Source organism: Neoarius graeffei, chromosome 4 (assembly GCF_027579695.1).
Source record: "Neoarius graeffei isolate fNeoGra1 chromosome 4, fNeoGra1.pri, whole genome shotgun sequence".
In the NCBI taxonomy this organism is placed as follows: Eukaryota; Metazoa; Chordata; class Actinopteri; order Siluriformes; family Ariidae; genus Neoarius; species Neoarius graeffei.
In genome coordinates, this window is record NC_083572.1 from 19,521,475 (window position 1) to 19,541,769 (window position 20,295).

General features: G+C 38.9%; 1 protein-coding gene across 2 annotated transcripts in view; it reads right to left on the reverse strand.

The window, feature by feature from the left end:
• Nucleotides 1-20,295, reverse strand: part of gca (grancalcin) — a 97,716-nt gene that overhangs the window by 24,863 nt on the left and 52,558 nt on the right. For both annotated transcript variants that reach the window (XM_060918991.1, XM_060918992.1), the window contains exon 2: nucleotides 1,227-1,370. In XM_060918991.1, the coding sequence (XP_060774974.1) occupies nucleotides 1,227-1,370 (144 nt within the window). The remainder of the gene's footprint in view (nucleotides 1-1,226; nucleotides 1,371-20,295) is intronic.

Below are 20,295 nucleotides of genomic sequence, written 5' to 3' on the forward strand. Positions count from 1 at the left end.
CATAACAGGTGACATTTCTTTGCATTGTATGCATTTTCACCTGAATAATTTCTTACTCTGCACACTGGTGTAAAGATAATTATTGCATGGGTCAATAGCAATTATGAGCAAAACTGAGCTTTAGATAATCTAAAACTACTGTGGCTCAAGATTGATTAGTTCTTATGTCCGATAATATTGGATGGTAACTATATAGTAATAATGTAAAGTGGTTCACTGCTGTCCACCAGGCACCCAGCAGAGTCACACTATAATAAATGTGTTGCTTCTGGCGCATGGCATGCGGTCTCAAAGAAATAAATATGTATTCGTAACTGCTACGCGTATCTCGTTATCACATTGGTATCACGGTCACAAGACAATGCAGCAATTTATTGATGCAAAATACACTACACAATTCAATGGTTCATAAGCCATAACATTCCTTAAACATGAGTGTTTTACTGGGAAATATGCCACTCGTATTTTTCCATACGAACTATGTCCAGGACATTGAGAACTACAACTGTGACATTTTTCAATATCCTCACTCGTGAAGAAATCGAGGAATTGTTTTGATAAATTTGGGTACTTTTTGTTTCTGAATGTATCTATATAATAAAAAGGGGAAAAAAAAAACTTGGCTTGAAGATATGACCTTTATCTTCTTGTGCTGAAAAACTTGCATTTTTTTCTATACGAAATGCATCGCGGATCTGAGTGAAATATTTCATTCCGATGATGTCACCCCCAGAGTTTTCCTGCTGACTAGATGCGTGTTGTCAAGATGGCGAAGTGGTTCAAAATTAAAATTCTTTTGATTAACTCACATTTTTTTTGTGGATTTGTCTCAGTAATATAAAGAACATTACACAGTGGTGCAAAGATATTAAGTTTATCTTCTCGTGTTGAACAATTTTTTTTACTTGTGAAATATACACTCACCACTCGAAGATAAACATTCCTTCACACAACTGTGTAATATCCTCTACATGCATTATTATTCTGTGAAATATCCTCTATAGGTATTATTATTATTCTGTGTAATACCCTCTCCAGGATTAGCATTATTCAGGTTGATTTAGTGCCCTTGCAAATATTTTGCTCACACACTCACCAGGAGCTCTGAGGTGCATAATCAAATTTGCAAATGGTTTCTTTAAAGAAATCTGAATATCTGGCTTTGCACTAATCAGTTAAAGAAAAAACTAAACAGAATAATTCAACTGACTCTAATTTTACGGTACCTGTCCGGCTATGGCAGTGAAGTAACCCCACATGGGGTCTTGGGCAGCGGGTGCAGCAAAGGCACCAGGAAAGGCACCATACTGGGGTGGGAAAGATCCTGGGGGAGGGCAGCCCATCGGGCCCCCTGGCATCTGACCGCCGTACTGAGAGATAGAGAGAGAGGAAGAGGCAGAAAGGCAGGGTAAAAAGAAGAAAGAAAATGAGTGTGTTAAACAGAGGTAGACCACCAACAATGGTACTGGCACTTGACCAGAAATGACAAAATTTTGAAAAGACTAATATTAGGTTGCCTAAAGGCAACCAGCTGACAAACTGAATTACATTTAAAAACTAGATAGAACTCGACGCCAACAGCGTCGGTAGGGATGCCTCCGCCTGGTGGACTACACGCCTTATTAAAGTTGTGATTTGGGGATGGACATTTGACCTCACAGTAATCCTGACCTGGTGAAATTACTTGTATTAGCCTTGGAGATATTGTGTTCACAAGGTTTTTGGACAGACATTTGACCTCACAGTGACCTTGACCTTTTGATCTCAAAATCTAATCACAGGGTATCTGCACATTTTTCAAGTACAAATTTAAAGACTTTTAAGACCTTTTCAAGACCTCTAAACGGAAAAATTAAGACTGTACCATGGCAAAGAAAATGATAAACATGACAACTTAAAACTGTTTTCTGCAATAGTTTTTTTTTTTACACTAATTTTAAGAATGCACACAATTGGTGAACAACAGGGTGCATCAATGGAAACTGTTAGACATGCAAACAGCTGAAGCAAAGTTGTGTGTTCTGGGCCTGCAGAACTACTGTAGCAGCAAGGAGAAGACTGGTGTTTACTGGAGAAAACACTATGAATTATTTCAAAAACGAAAACAATAAACGGCAAGTAGAACCAGCTGAATAATCTTAGCCGGCATTATTTCAATCCCCAAAGATTATCTTTGATCTGTGATTTTGTGTCCGACAGCAAAAATCAGTCTGAGTGTCGTACAGTATACAGCTGGCTGAGGAAGTTCTCGAGTATCTTCTGCATTATAGCAGGTAACAGCATAAACCTGTTTATGCAGTCATACAATCATCAGGGCATTACATTAAAACACAGAAAAACTACTGTCACCTTTCATAACCATTATCAACATTAATCAATGTGTTGTAATAACTAAACTAATTATCATCAGTGCAACTGTTATATCAATGTTTATTATTCAAAAATAATCATTATCTATAATCCATGAATAATTGTTTGTATTACTACTACTACTACTACTAATAATAATAATAATAAAACTACTTTTTTAATAATTTAAAAAATTAACTCAATTTTATAACATTTTAATCACTACTTATTAGCTATATTAATTAATTGAGTAGCAATTATTATAATTTAGTATTAATTACTACTTTATTAATAAGCAGTGATTATCAAAATGTAATTTAATAATAAGTAGTAATTATCAACTACTAAATTATACTAATAAATAATAAGTAGTGATTAAAATGCTATAAAATTGAGTTACAAGATTAGCTAAAATTATTAAAAAAAGTAGTTATTAGTAGTAGTAGTAGTAGTAGTGATACAATTATTCATGGATTATAGATATTGTTTTTAATCGTGAACATTGATACAACAATTGAACTGATAATAACATTAACAACAAGTATTACTCGTAGTATTATTGTTTATTAGTAGTAGTAGTACAGTTATTTTATATCAATGTTCACTATTTTAAAAAATTATCTATAATCCATGAGTTTGTTTGCATTCTACCAATTACTACTTTTTAATTATTTGCAATAATTTTTAATAACTAATTTTATAACATTGAATAATCCCTAGTACTTATTAATCACTAATTCATAAGTAGTAACGATTAATAATCAATAATAACTATTACTACTAATTATTAGTGGTTATTATTCTTATATTAAAAACACTGTTGTAGACGATAAGTAATAAAACTAAAAAAAAAAAAACTTTGTACAAATTATTTATATTGTACTATATTTAGAATTATTGTATTTTCTGGAGTTCTTTTTAACTGAGTTTTGAAATAAAGGTCGTTTATATATTTATATTAAACTTAGTACAATAAACAATGGGCGGCACGGTGGTGTAGTGGTTAGCGCTGTCGCCTCACAGCAAGAAGGTCCTGGGTTCGAGCCCCGGGGCCGGCGAGGGCCTTTCTGTGCGGAGTTCGCATGTTCTCCCCGTGTCCGCGTGGGTTTCCTCCGGGTGCTCCGGTTTCCCCCACAGTCCAAAGACATGCAGGTTAGGTTAACTGGTGACTCTAAATTGACCGTAGGTGTGAATGTGAGTGTGAATGGTTGTCTGTGTCTATGTGTCAGCCCTGTGATGACCTGGCGACTTGTCCAGGGTGTACCCCGCCTCTCGCCCGTAGTCAGCTGGGATAGGCTCCAGCTTGCCTGCGACCCTGTAGAAGGATAAAGCGGCTAGAGATAATGAGATGAGATGAGACAATAAACAATGTTAATTATGTAAAAAATGATGCTAATCACTATTATTATTAGTATTATGTCCTACAAGTCCCATTTTCCACCTGACTCTTGTGCGCATGTGCGACCCCCCCTGCGTTTCTCTCCGGAGCGCTTGACCTCTAACACACGCGCGCGCGCCTCGTGTCCATGAAAAGCCAGTTTCCCAGTGGGTGTGTCCCCAGCGCTGCGGTACTGTCTTTAAACACATTTGTGCGATCCAGCGCTTTTTATCGCAAACGATTCTTCTCCTTATTTTGGGGGTATTTGTCATCCCCCAACCACTTGTCGTTAAACAGACATCTTCCCATAATTATCAACGCCTTCTTGCGCCCACGTAAGCTACCTGCGCATCTCTCACTCTTCACAACCACCACGCCACACTGCCTCCAGTAGCCTCCTAACATTAGTTCTTGTTCTACGGAATGCACAGGAACACACAGAACCAATGCCGCCCCCAAAAGCTACGCTGGTCACTTTTAAAATTACGGTTAAAAAAATACCCCAAACCGGATGGAGACATTTCACTCGTTTGGTCCAATATTAAATTTAATACCTCCCTTTCGAAAATTCCAGTCATTCCAAACAATTTGAGACATTTTAAGGCCTTGAAAATCGAAAGTTGTATTTAAGGCTTTTTAAGACTTTTTAAGGACCCGCGGGAACCCTGTAATCAGTTCATGTTTGTCCCAAAGCACACAAATGGTGAAAGTTTGGTGAAATTCCTTTCATTAGCCTTTGAGATATCATGTTCACGAGGTTTCGGGACGGACGCACGGACAACCCGAAAACATAATGCCTCCTACACCTTACGGTGGCGGAGGCATAAAAATTATATTATTTATATTTAAAATTTAAATTGACAGGAAAAAAATGCTGTTACCATTTTAAAATTTCATACACCAATAATACTACAACAACAACCACCACTACTACACCAACACTACTATTACTACAACTACTATAATACCAATACTACACCACCACCAAAAACACCACCATTACTACAACAACAGCACCACCAATACTACAACACCACCACCAATACTACAACAACAACAACAACACTTCCCAGATCATTTCTATGGTACTTAGAAATAAATGTATTGGTTAAGATTCTGTTCATCCAAAGAAAAACAATGACAGATTTGGATTATTGCTCAGGACAAACCTCAGGCTTCATAAAGATCTTTTCATTTAAAGGAAGGGTTTTGCTATGGAAAGACAGAAGAGATGTCCAGCCTTACTAGCACTGCTCTCTCTTTGGGTGTCCACAAAGAATCAGTAAAGAAAATTAGCACAGTAACTTCATTTACAGCAAACTAAACTGGCTTATAGATGTATATATAAGAAATTAGTGACTGTAGAAACATGAAAATGAGGGCCATAGCTTCCTTCATTTTTTGCACTTCTAACCAAATATTTAAAAATAAGTGGTATTAAACATTTTCTTTTTCTGATAATGCCACAGCTATCCATGGCTGGGAGTGTACAGAGCAAAACTGGCTCTATTCTTTAGGTGGGACGGATGGCATACGCACTCTCCTCTGTTAAATCGCAGAGACTTCAGCCAGTCGTGGGCATCTCTGAGCTCATGTATGAAGAAGAGGGCAGATAGGGCTTTCCTCTGCCTTGTGATACAGCATAAGAGAGAGATGGCTACACATGTCTCGGGAGAAGAAGCACACATTGACCTTCACCCTTCCTGATTAATAGCGGTCATATGATAGAGAGCTGGTTGGTGGGTGGGAACTGGCAGGGGACTAAATCGGGGAGAAAAATCCTTTTAAAATAAGATGCATTAGACATTTTCTTTAATCTTAGTTAAGTGGAGGTCTTGTGAATAAGGAGATTACCAACCAGGACATCAAGGACGTAGTAGCTCATCTGGCCTGCCATCAAAACAACCGTGACTACCAAAACATCAAACAGAACTGAAAAGTGACAATGTGAGAGAGGTCTAACCTCCACGACAAATTGTTTACAACAAGAAAACCAACAAAGGACTACATTTTGTTCCCCAAGGGAGGATCTACCCAAAACACCCATCAAAACTGAATTCGCATGATAAATGAGAGGAGATACAATTCTAGTCAGAAGAAAATTTAAGTTGACCTAATTACTAACCCTGGTGAAAACCTTTCAAGGATCTTTAATATTCTTGACAAGATCTACAAGACTCTTAAACAAGAACCACATCCAATTCCAAACAAAACTTTTTATTGATGCCATCATAACACATACACTGACATTTCCAGTAGAAGTCAAATGATTGACCAAGAGATCCTTTCAAGATCTTTGAAACCTTGAAAAATCATGAAAGATTCTTTCAAAGATCCTTTTAAGATGTTGGCTATTCAGGATTCCGTGATATATCCTTATCTAATTCTTATGAAATCATAATTATGTAAGTTTCAATCTATTTCCATCCTTGCTAATTCCACTGAATTAGGATCATTTAAAAAAAAAATTGAAAGATCCTCATTAGATCCTCGAGGATCCTCACGAAGATCTCGTAAAGACCTCGACAAGCATCCTTACATGATCCTGATTAAATCCTTGAGGATACCAGTTAAGATCTTTATAAAGATCCTGAAAAGGATCCTTTTAAGATCTTTGAAGAATCCTTGTTAAATCTTTGCAAGGATCCTGCAAGATCCTCAAAGAACTTGTGAAGATCTTGACAAAAGATCCTGATCAAATCCACAAGGATCCTAGGAAAGATCTTAACAAGATCCTTAGAAAGATCCTTCTAATATCTTGGAAAGCTCCTTGTTGAATCCTTGAGGATCTTAAAGGATCCTTGCAAAGATCTTTGCAGGGATCATTGTGAGGATCTTTGTCAAATCCTTGAGGATCTTTACAAATGATTCTACATATGAAGATCTTTTTAAGATCCTTTCAGGATCCTAGAATGATCCTTAAAGATCCTGTGAGGTTTTTCACCAGGGAATTTGTTCACAAAATATTGACAATACAATGACCAAGTTTTGTGCAGAAGGTCGAGTTCTTTCAAATAAAACAATCAGAACTGAAATCCATTGAGAACTGAGGGAGGAGACATGATTTAACTGAAAATAAACAAACAACCAAGTTTTGTTCCCTGAAGGAAGATCTACCCAAAACAACAATCAGAACTGAAATCGCACGAGAACTGCGAGAGGAGATACAATTCTAATGAGAAAAAGTCCCAAAACTCATTAACCCATTGACGCCTGAAACGCCTGCAAAAAAACGTCTGCAAATGCCTAAGCCAGTTTTTAGAAAAGGTCCCCATCTGCCTGAGGGTTTTCTGAAATAAAAATTAATTGAAAACGCCTATGAAAAATTCAATATCTCAGCCTCTGAAGCACATAAAGACATGAAATAAGTTGCATTTAAAAGATAAAATTCTCTGCTTTTATTGGATCATGCTCATTCAGCATTAACACTAACACATTTTTATAAAATAAAACAAATGTGGCATGCGTCTTGAAAATAATGACAAATCAACAATGCTGTGTTATGCAACAACCAGCATTTGGGGCAATGTTGCGTTATGCAACAACCGGCGCTAGGGGCAATGTTGCGCAACGTTGCGCAACGCAGCATCCGGCGTCAATGGGTTAAGGTGACCTAATCAGCAGTTCGTTAGCAAAAATTTGACAACACAAATGACCAAGTATTGTGCAGAATGACTAGCTCTTTCAAACGAGACAAATCAGAACTGAAATCCATTGAGAACTGAGGGAGAAGATAAGATTTAGCTGAAAATAAATAAAAGTTGTCAACAAATTGTTTACAACAGGAAAATCAAACAAAGATCTACCCAAAACATTGATCAAAACTGGAATCAGATTAGAAATGAGAGGAGATACAATTCTAGCGAGATGCCTGGAAAATGTGTTAATTTGGTCTAATTAGTAACTCGTTAGCATAAATTTTGACAAAACAATGACCAAGTTTTGTGCGGCGTGATGAGTTCTTTCAGACAAAACAGTCAAGAACGGAAAGTCAGTCATGTAGAACTGATGGGGAAGATACGATTTATGAACTGTGGACAACCGATGACTGACGTCACGCCATAGCTATCCTTGACTTGCAAGTGACGTCAAAGCAAAATAGAAACCCAGATGTCGGCCATGTTGGTGGATATACAAATGCGGGGTCAAGCGACATTCCATACAAAACAAACAGTCATGCATGTGCAACTCTTTGTTTTTCCACTGCTTTAAGTGTTCTTTTAGCTAGGCCATATTTTTGTGCTGTATATGATTGTGGTCACAACAGTACTCATGACTGCGGCACGTTCTGATTTTTTTAGAATACCGTCCGTGATTCGGAAAGAGGGCGAGGAAACTCTGAGGCTTAATACGGAGAGGAGACGAACACGGCTGAACAACATCGGCAGGGCTGATCTAACAGAGGCTAAAACCAAAACAGTTCGTATTTGCAGTAATCAGTTTACCTCAGGTGAGATTCAAAAGCTCTCCCAATATCATGGAAGAATTTTATTTCGTGTTGCTAGAATTTTGCTATAAAGTGAGTGTTCTCTCTTGTTGTGGTTCACTCGGTCGTTATGATTTTAGCACGTGCATTACCATTTTGCTTCTAGGAGCGCCAGCAAAATTATACCATAGAAACAATCCAAACTGGGCACCCACTCAGAAAATGGGCTGTTTCATCCAAGGTCAGACTTCATTCTTCGGCAGCCGAACCAGATAGAACATGGGTCAAAACCACACATCTTCGCTCGACCGTTCAAATCATGGCAATACTGAGAAAATTCAGCATTGTTTACAGACACGCTTTCAAGCAGCTGCCATCCTAGTTGCTTTGTATATCCACCATCATGGCGGACGCTCATGACGTAGCACATTTTGATCACGTGGTTGCAAGTCATCTATATCTCAATTGGCCTTATGGACAGATGAGCGAAAGAGAAAATTCTCTGTGAAGAAGCTCTCCAATGTTATTAAACAACTCCTTGCCGGATTCTGAATTCAAACATAATTAAAAAAAAAAAAGTAAGTTACACAATGCATCTGGCTCATTGTCATCATCTTATTGTTTATGGTGTATTTGTAACAGTAATTTTCTATTTAATCCAGCTGTTTCAAGCAATTTTTTTTTAAAGTTATGGACAACATAGTAACTCGTACTGAGTCAAGCTTTCTTTAGGGATTGCTGCTACATAGATTTTTTTTTTTAATGACAAATTTTATTTTGTGTTTGTTATTTTTAGTTGATTTGGTTCACTAATTATAGTTCCAGAAAGGAGAAGTCAATACTATAAATGGATTAGTGATACTCATATCACAAAAGATGCGGAATAAAACGCAATGGGGCATGTTGTTATAGAAAAATAACCAATGACAAGGTGGTGCAAAGTTGACCATTTTATAATACTTGTTTTTATATGTGTACACACATGCCAACGATCACTTTTTAAGAGCAAGACGACATACTTTCCTGTTGTAACAAGCCATACATGTTAGATCCTGTTTCACTTAGAATTATAGCATCTGTAAACTGTTACTTGCCTTGTTTCTTTTCTTGTCACCTGACGTGAACAAGTCAAATAACTGCAGCTTGTTATGCTACAGAGAAAACACAAAGCCTTCCTTCCTAAAGCCCTTCCCCTCCTGACTGGTAAAGCATCGACACTAGAGAGCTTGCTTCCAAGAAGAAGAAGAAGAAAAAAAAAAAAGCTGAACGTTGCCTCACAGAAAACTTCACAATGATACCACAAGTTTTCAGTCCATTTATGAGGAGTGTCGGCCTTTGTAATTTGCACAATATTTTAATTTAAACCTGTGATTTGCCTTACAGACACAACTCCTGTCAGATCTGCTGTTAGGGAAAACAAACCAACACCCTCCGACCGATCACAATGAAGAATTTCACAGTAGAGCCCTGCACTCCCGCGGGAGTCCCGCGGGACCCGCCACAAAGCAGTGCGGCACGGGACAAATTTTGAAAGCTCATTGCGGGCGCAGGCGGGAGGGGGCGTGCACAATGCGGGCGCGAGAAGTGATAAGCTGCAGTCCCGTTAACTAAAAACATGTTTGAAATCAAATTTATAAATTTATGTCTATCATATATAATTTGTGCTGGATATTTTATTTGGCATTAATAAAAACATTTTAAGATGCCTAAATTTGCGGATGTGGTTGTGGCAGCGGGGGCGTGGCCAAGCAGCAGTCTGTGAATGGAGGGCGGGTCGGGGAAGGCAAGTGGCTAGGTCATTACACCTGATGTCAATTGTGTGTGTGTTTGTTGCAGGGATGGAGTATAAAGGGAGGGGGAGAGGAGAGAAGAGGGATTCGCTCCCTGACCACAACACGCGTGTGTGTGTGTGAGCGCGAGAGAGAGAGAGAGAGAGAGAGAGAGAGAGAGAGAGAGAGTGTGTGTGAGTGAGTGAGTGAACGAAAGAAAGCTGAAAAGCTCAATAAAGTGAGTGGTGTGCGTCCCGGGTTTCAGCACCACTGTAGTAATCCCCGATGTGGGTGGAGCACAGAAGCACGGCAGGCGAGAGTTCGTGTTCACACCCACTCACTTTATTGAGCTTTTCAGCTTTCTTTCTTTCACTCTCACACACACACACACACGTGTTGTAGTCGGGGAGCGAATCCCTCTTCGCTCCTCTCCCCCTCCCTTTATACTCCATCCCTGCAACACACACACACACACACAAATTGACATCAGGTGTAATGGCCTAGCCACTTACCTTCCCCGACCCCGCCCTCCATTCACAGACTGCTGCTTGGCCACGCCCCCGCTGCCACAGTGGTCTAATCTCGCGTACGTTTCTGATTCCTTTCCGCTCTTCCGTGTTTGAGATCTCCGATCATGGCAGAAGAGCAGAGCTCCTCTAGTGAAGCTCACAATGGGTATCTCTGTAAAGCCTCAGCTGCGCATGCCGCCTGGCAACGCGCACCCTCGCTACGTGCGCTAGGTGAAGGATCGGTCAGTGGAGAGCTCAGCATGTTTAATTCCCCAAGCCAATGACAAGAACTTTCATGAGAAATAACGCGAACATCTGCATCATGCGGGATTTGCGGGCGGGAGCGGGACAAAATATGGCAGGCACGGACGGGAGCGGGACTGAAAATCATAATTCTTTGTGGGAGCGGGACTGCACAATGCGGGAGCGAGCGGGACTGAAAATTCTGTCCCGCGCAGACCTCTATTTCACAGTACTGTGTCCAAAACCTGTTAAGCAAAACAAACTTATTTGGTTAATCGAGTAGCGTTCCAAGAGTGCTGATATTTTGTGAGAACAGCACTGAGACGTTTCACTGCGTGCATCACTCTGCTCATCATATAAAACTCCACTTCCTAGTTCTAACTAAATTACTGTGGTTGTGTTCGTGACGTTATCAGCAAATGATAATTTATATTCCTGAAAAGTCTGACTTAAAAACATGAACGCTCATCAGATGAAGATGAAAAAGAAGGGACGCCAATTTTACCCAAAGCACCTTTAACAGGAATTTATACAAATCAATGGGCACTAGCTAGCCAGCTATCTGACGTGCTATAAAGTGAGTGTGGCTTCTTCGGAATCTATTTCCGCTCGTAAAGCGGAAATAAGTGGAATATTTAAATAATATTGGCTGGCGTTGAGTGGTATATCAGATATATTCCATTCAACTAGCAGGATACTGAATGAGTTGAAGACGAGTGGAACATATCTGATATACCACGAAAAAAATCCAGCCAATATTATTATTATTATTATTATTATTGACACATTCCTTTCAGGTGTTCAACGCATCTCTCTCTTTCAAAATTCTCTCAAAATCTTCTGGATTTAAAAAAGCAAAACCTGGCAACCATGTTTGTTTACAAATTACAGTTGCTCATTAAAGGCCAATTTATGCTGACAACCCAGTCCTCGCAGATAGCGTCGCAGACAGTGTCTGCGTAGCCCCCCCACCTTCGCAGACGCTCCGCGCGCACCTCCCAAAAATTGTGACCACCGCAGAAGCCTCGCAGACAGCGTCGCAGACAAGAGGGCTCTGATTGGTCCACTCTACATCCGCTGTACACACACTTCCGCTTCCCTACTTTCCCAGTTTGTTTTGTTTTCACGACCGCCATTTTTAAAAACACGAGCGAAGATGGAGCAGCGCAAAGAGCGGTTGATCGAGGAAGTGAGGAAGTACGTACATCTATACAACTCCAGTTCTAGTCATTATAAGTAACCGGAGGATAAACACTCCACTAACCACACCCACCAACTACTCCTAGCGATTTCGCAACTTCACGCCCCCTTGCGTTGTGGCAGTGAATAACATCGCGCACGCCTATTACTCCCAGCTCAACGATAAATTACAACTGTCTGCGAAAAGCTATCTGCGAAAGCCTTGTCGCAAGAGCATGCAGAGGCCTTAATGCGGAAGTTTTACGTCACGTTGTCTTGACAACCATGCAATATTGTAAACCATATTCAATGCTCATTATCCATTGGTTAGATTGACGTAATACACATAGGATAAGCAATATGCTAACAACATTGCATGCTGTCAAACCAAATAAATGAAACCTGCTAGAAGGGAATCAGGGTTCTAACTAGACCAAAATATGAGCCAAGCGGCACCAGTAATAACGGCCGGGGGTTCAGGGGTCACACCTTAGGCCCCTGAAAGCTCATGGGTTCTACATGCTCAGAGATGCATTCTAGTGCATGTGCTGGCACTTGCAGGCCTCCCTGAAAGTCCCTCTTTTTTGGTAAAATTAATGGGGGTTTTTTTTGCCAAAAGTTGTTGATTGTTTTTGATTGAAGACTTATTATAATTAAATGTTCAGCTATACTGGTGGTGGTGGGGGGGAACCAGAAAAAAAAAAAAAAAAAAAAGTATTAACCAGCATTCTCGCCTCCCGTGATCGCCGTTGTGGTTTTTTTCTTCCCAATTTGTAACAGCGATTCTGACTGGCTCGCTTCAGGCACGCGTGCGCATTTGTGCTTTTCATCACTACGAGTGGTCTGAAGCCAAGTGAAGATGTCTGGCATCTGTTGCTCGAAGAAAACTACAGCTAAAAAAAAAAAAAAAAAAAAGCTCTACTACCAGATTACTTGGATAATCTTAGTTAGAAAGAAGCGAAGGATAGATATACATGGAAATTAGAGTTTATTAGCGGTTCTGATCTGTACAAAATTCCTTAAAACGACTGGAATGACTGTGCAGATTAGTGGCCTAGTGTTAGCTACATGTTGGAATATACAATTCTTTTTCCCCTGAAGAGTCGTGACACGGAAGAACATTTTGTTTAAAAAAATAAAACCACACACTACAAAAGTAAGAAAACCTTTGTGTAAAGACTTTTCCCCCCCCAACATCAGCTTTTGGGAACAGACTGTTGCAAAAGCCAAAGCATTTACTCTCAAAGGGCTCCAACCTAAACTGTGGGCTAGATGGTATTCCCACCCTTCTATGTCTCAGTAACTCCAAAGACATCTAGTTACATAGCTATTTGCACTCAATTATTTATACATTGATGCTTATTATTGTTAAAACAATATCTGAAGTGTTATTTGTAAAATAACAAAATATCCTGCTCTATACTTTCAAGCAATGTTGTAAGATTTTTTAATTTTATCTACAGTGGTGCTTGAAAGTTTGTGAACCCTTTAGAATTTTCTATATTTCTGCATAAATATGACCTAAAACAATCAGATCTTCACACAAGTCCTAAAAGTAGATAGAGAACCCAGTTAAACAAATGAGACAAAAATATTATACTTAGTCATTTATTTATTGAGGAAAATGATCCACTATTACATAGAGTGGCAAAAGTATGTGAACCTCTAGGATTAGCAGTTCATTTGAAGGTGAAATGAGAGTCAGATGTTTTCAATCAATGGGATGACAATCAGGTGCGAGTGGGCACCCTGTTTTATTTAAAGAACAGGGATCTATCAAAGTCTGATCTTCACAACATGCTTGTGGAAGTGCATCATGGCACAAACAAAGGAGACTTCTGAGAACCTCAGAAAAAGCGTTGTTGAGGTTACAAAACCATCTCTAAAGAGTTTGGACTCCACCAATCCACAGTCAGACAGATTGTGTACACATGGAGGAAATTCAAGACCATTGTTACCCTCCCCAGGAGTGGTCGACCAACAAAGATCACTCCAAGAGCAAGGCGTGTAATAGTCATCGAGGTCACAATGGACCCCAGGGTAACTTCTAAGCAACTGAAGGCCTCTCTCACATTGGCTAATATTAATGTTCATGAGTTCACCATCAGGAGAACACTGAACAACAAATGGTGTGCATGGCAGGGTTGCAAGGAGAAAGTCACTGCTCTCCAAAAAGAACATTGCTGCTCATCTGCAGTTTGCTAAAGATCACATGGACAAGCCAGAAGGCTATTGGAAAAATGTTTTGTGGATGGATGAGACCAAAATAGAACTTTTTGGTTTAAATGAGAAGTGTTATGTTTGGAGAAAGGAAAACACTGCGTTCCAGCAGAAGAACCTTATCCCATCTATGAAACATGGTGGTGGTAGTATCATGGTTTGAGCCTGTTTTGTTGCATCTGGGCCAGGACAGCTTGCCATCATTGATGGAACAATGAATTCTGAATTATACCAGTGAATTCTAAAGGAAAATGTCAGGACATCTGTCCATGAACTGAATCTCAAGAGAAGCTGAGTCATGCAGCAAAACAAACAACCCTAAGCACACAAGTTGTCCTACCAAAGAATGGTTAAAGAAGAATAAAGTTAACGTTTTGGAATGGCCAAGTCAAAGTCCTGACCTTAATCCAATGGAAGTGTTGTGGAAGGACCTGAAGCGAGCAGTTCATGTGAGGAAACCCACCAACATCCCAGAGTTGAAGCTGTTCTGTACGGAGGAATGGGCTAAAATTCCTCCAAGCCGGTGTGCAGGACTGATCAACAGTTACTGGAAACATTTAGTTGCAGTTATTGCTGCACAAGAGGGTCACACCAGATACTGAAAGCAAAGGTTCACATACTTTTGCCACTCACATATGTAATATGGGATCATTTTCCTCAATAAATAAATGACCAAGTATAATATTTGTGTCTCATTTGTTTGACTGAGTTCTCTTTATCTACTTTTAGGACTTGTGTGAAAATCTGATGTTGTTTTAGGTCATATTTATGCAGAAATACAGAAAATTCTAAAGGGTTCACAAACTTTCAAGCACCACTGTAATAGTGGACGGTACAATAATTACAAACGCTAACAGAACTGGCACATTCCAGTTGTAGCTATAGTCATACAGTAACTATAATCATCCTTGTAATAATAAAAGCTAGTGGTAAGTACATTCAATGAATGGAAAGACATGCTTTTGTGTCACAAATAGTAAACCACACCTTCGACAGTAAATATACATCATTTACATAACGATTTATCCCATAGATAAATATATCTTACCCCATTTATCATGGACATTGGCCCATGTGAAGATGAGGACAGGTTGTTTAATTTCCTCCTAAATGCAATGGCAAACTGAATGATAAGACAGTACTGCAGTACAGACTCCTGTTTTATAATGTTTTTAGCTTTATAATTCATCTTTGCAACATTGCTAGTCATTGTTATAGGCAAAACAAAGTGCGTTTTGTGTCCTAAACTCTATATAAAAAGACGCATTACGTACTAGTATATAATGTATATAAGACTTAGATATATGATATTGATTTAGGTTTCATGTTTTCAGGGCTCGTCTTGTTCTTCTGTTGCAGAAATAAATGGTGGGTTTTTTGTTTTTAAAACGTACTTTTGTTTAAACAACTCAATTACACCCCTAGAAAACATATCAGTATTGCCTTGACGCGTGTACTTGAAAACTTGCCGAAATACCACAAAATTTGAGGGCAAAAGGAAATTCAAGGGGGACAAACACTTTGAGGCCACTTAAAGGGTCAAAAGTTAACAGTGAGGCCTGCTTTACCGCGAACACAGCATAAGGAAGAAGGTAAACCAGAATAGCATGATCAGTGACTATTCTCCACATGGAACTACTTGGACAACTATGCACTGGGTGCTTACGTGGACGGGGAATGGAGTAGGTCCGAATGTAAAACATTCGCATGGCACCGCGATGTCGCCACTGCATGGGGATAATGAGAAAATTAAACAAAAGACCACGTTTTCAAGATTGACAAGTCTTTTTATTAGTGTAGTGGCAACTTTTACTGCGCGTCAGCCAATATTTTGGGCGTAGTGGTAAAGAAACCTTATGTATTGACCTGATACGCTGAAAAGGCCTAGTTAGAACCCTGAGGAACAGAATACATGTTTTTATTCCATCACCCCCCCCCCCAAAAAAAGGTCCTATATATATATATATATATATATATATATATATATATATATATAAAATTATTGTCCATATTGTGCCTAAAACATCACTCGATATAAATTTCTTGCTTTTATACAACAGTTTTATAAACAATATTACACCTGAGATCATGCTGTTGTACTTTGTGAAACAGAAATTTAATATTATTGCCCCCCCAAAAAAGCAATCAATATTATTCCTCCATCAGTTATTCTGCATTAATTTGATCACAAAACAGGGTTTGCATTGCTCTCCTGCACCGCTCATCATTACCGACTACAAACAGCACAAGCAACTTGGCTGATTAAAACAGAATTCCCAACTGTGCAAGACGTTACAGCTGTCCAACACCACTAACACCACAAAAAATTAGGCTTTTTGATCTTTTATTTCAGTTCCTAAAAGCGTTCGTTCCTCACTACGTATCCGCCATTTTGTCTTGTCTGTTTTCTTAGTCTTGGTTTCATTTACTGCTTTGCAAGTTAGTTTATATACCCTCACTGTTGTAGTATGGTGCGTGTACTGTTTATAGAGCCTTTGTGCATGACGTCATGCATCACATAATAATTACAGCTAGAGTCACACAGACACCGTTTCTCATGCAAGCACGGATTAATCTGTCTTCAGTATGATTAATTTTTCCGCTGTTTTTGCTTGTTCAAACAGAGAAATAGATAAAAAGGCATTACCGTCTCCCCGCTATCAGGAAAAATGTTAACAAATAGAAGCAAATGCTTCAAGAACGAGGAAATGAGTGGTTAAAGAATATGAAGAGAGGAGCTCAGCCTGAAAACTCCAGAGAAATTCACAATTGTATTTAAAATGTATTTTACAAAAACAAAAGTTGGAAGTGAGGATGGAAGAGTTTGCTTAAGAATCTCGTTTTATTTTTTTTCTGCTTGCATTCGAGTTAGCTCCTTCATGAAAGTGTTTGATTTTCTTAAAGGTGAAGCAGCTTCCTTATTCAACACAGAAAACCCAGATTGGTTTCAAACAACTCAGGCATAAAAAAAAGCCAACAAGGAGTGACATGCGCAATAAATCCTGAAAGAAGAGAACAGATTAAGAGCAGAGAGAGCTGGAGCTTTGTTTCTGTTATCAGAGGAGCACAGTCCTGTACAAAATACTTATATCGTGATTTTTGTTATTGTTATTTTAATAAACCTAGGAGGTAGAGGATTTAAAAAAAACCCACGCTGCGTCATGACAAACCGGCTGCACTGATTCAGTTACAGGTTGCCAGGTCTGTATAAAAACACCCACAACCTACACACTAAACAATTTTAAACTTAAACATTATCTTGTCTGTCATGACGCAACGTGGATTTTTTTTTTAATATAGAGATGGATGATAACCAAAAAAACCCCCAAAAAATATGATATATAAATACTCAAACACAGTATTGTTCAAAAGTCTTGGCACCCTATTGTTTTCTTCATACAAACTTTGTTATAGATTTCTATTTTATGATTTCTACATTATTGAGTAATGAACCAACAGTCTGAGAGAGTTCTACACAAACGCACTGAACTTTACAACAGCTGCATGCATGTAAAATGGAAATAAAATCGACTAAGGCAGGAAAAACTATTTTGGATAAAATTGTTATTGTCCATTACAAGTAAAAAAGTAACCAATAACCAAAGTTAATAATAAACTTGAATCAATAACCAAACTTCAACTCAATGTGTGATCATTTTATGTTGCAATTCACAGCTATATCATATTCTATGGTTTTCCTTAAAAAAAAAAACCTTGCAAAACAGGGGGCAGGTGATAATATTGGGGGGCAAATGGAAATTAACCTCCACTTGTCCCCCAGGGCAAGTAGGTTTAAAAGTTAAATGTCGAGCCCTGCGTCAATACCTTTTTGGATTTGTGGAAAATGTTTCTTGTCCCTTAAACTGCAGTAATATGCAGAAACGTCAAAACCTAAAAAGAAGTGCGTCTTTCAAAAGTTTTTGAAAGTCTAAATCTCTATTCACCTGCAGGCCAAAAAGATCTTGAGCTGATGTTAAAAACTAGAAACTTTAGAGTCAGTCAGAGCTGGTTTTCTGCCTGCATTCTGAATGGTCTACAATCTGACTGATTGGAATCAGGTCATGTTTGAACCTGCTGTACGTGCCATTACCAGTCCTGCCATTTGCATCATCCTCAAACTTTAAATTACCCTAAATACAAAACCACAACTTTTGTTTCGGGATATTGAATGTGCATCATGCTAGCAAAGAGATTTAAAGAAAAAGGGTGGGAAGGTACGTGCAACTGTTGCTGTAACCACTGTAGAGATGTCACAGGAAGTGTATGTGAAGAAGTGTGAAGACATGAACGTGGAGGTTGGGGGAATAAGCAAAAAACAGCTTCATGACAGTAAAAACATCCAGAATTTATTCAGCGATTAAATTCATCATCAAATTCATTCAATTTTTCATAATCGATCCTACCAAAAAAAGAAAAAGGTAAAGTGTGCGCACTGGGACAGATTCCACAAGAAAAAGTGGCCTTTACTTTAAAAGCAAGGCTACGTTCATTAACTTGGGAGTGTATCGGGTGCTTAAGCATCACCGTGTGACTCATTTACTTGCTTGCGTTCATCTTCAGTACAGTAGTTGCTCATGAACCTAAACTGGCTTAAATAGAGCAGAGTACATTTGTCTGAAAACATGGTACTACAAACAAAAATGGTAACAGTGGCAGCTTACTGCATTGGTCAAAAGTCATTCAGGAGTGGGTGGGATTTCTGTAGTCGAGTCACTAAACCTCGAGTCCGAGTTCAGTCTTGAGTCCCTAAAAAAAAAAAAGAAATTGAATCGAGTCTGAGTACAAAACTCAGACCGCACCATTTGACGGTGGCTGTTTCAGCGCCATTAACATGAATTTGTTCCTGAACATGACGTATGAACAGGTGAATATGCATTCTCTTTGTCAGGGAGTGTGAAGTATTCTGTCAGAGACTGTTGGGAGATGGATGCAAGTGCAGAAGGTGTGTTTATTAATACAAGTGAAGACAGGTAAACAATCCAGAACAGCAAGCAAAATCATAAAACAAGACAGGCAATCGTAGACTCGGCGGAATCAAAGACAACAATCAGGAAATCAGGGATCAGGAACCCAAACAAGGAAATAAGGCTTGGTAATGTGTCAGCAATGCAATTCAATACATCGCAAAGTAGTGCATTTTCATAGTTTTTATATAGGCGCGCTGATTGCGCCTTAATCCTGTGCAGGTGCGACTTGCTCACAGCGAGTGTACGAGAGTCCGCTTGGCACACGCCGAAGAGTCTTTGATGCACACACCAAGGTACGCAGGTGTGACACTCTTGCACAAAATTAGTACAAAAATTAACATAGATATAAATATCTTACGCCAGATTATTATGGCATGTTACAAAAAATAAAGAAAAAAAAAATCAGAGTCCTCGTCTCCAATTTACAAGCCCGAATGCAGTTAATGCACGAGTCCGAGTCCAAGTCATCAGTGCTCAAGTCTAAGTCGAGTCACGAGTCCTGGACTACAAGCCCGTTTCCATATCGTCCAACACACAGTTCTGGTCTATGTCTATGGAATGGACCAACTTTACTAAAAACATGATTCACTTAACATAGAACATCTGCAAAGGTGTTTTAACGTTGACAAGCTGAAAGAACAATTTTTGACAACCATTTAAATTCTGAAAAAAAAAATCTGCATTACAAATGCTGCTACTTTTGTTGTAATATCAAAATATACTATGCCTCATTTGACAAGTCAACAAAGTCAACCATTGAACTCTTACCTACTTATATGGTTTACTCAGAGCTCACAATTAGGTTTGTGTGATCAAGTGATATCCGGTGACATTTATCGCCAATTATATTTGATTATATCATGAGACACAACAACCTTTAGAGTAGGAGCTCTGCAAAAACAGAGCGTGCCTGGACAAGTCATCACACAAAAACGCTGCAAAAGAGCAGTCGCTTTCACCCAAATCAAACAGAACATGAGCCAGTGAATACGCATGATGCAGAAAAACTAGTCCATGCTTTCGTTACCTCCAGGTTGGATTATTGTAATGCCTTACTGTCTGGATGTTCCAATAAGTGCATAAACAAGCTCCAGTTAGTTCAAAATGCCGCAGCAAGAGTCCTTACTAGAACTAGAAAATATGACCACATCACGCCTGTCTTATCCACACTGCATTGGCTCCCAATCAAATTTCGTATTGATTATAAAATACTACTATTGACCTTTAAAGCACTAAATGGTCTCGCACCACAGTA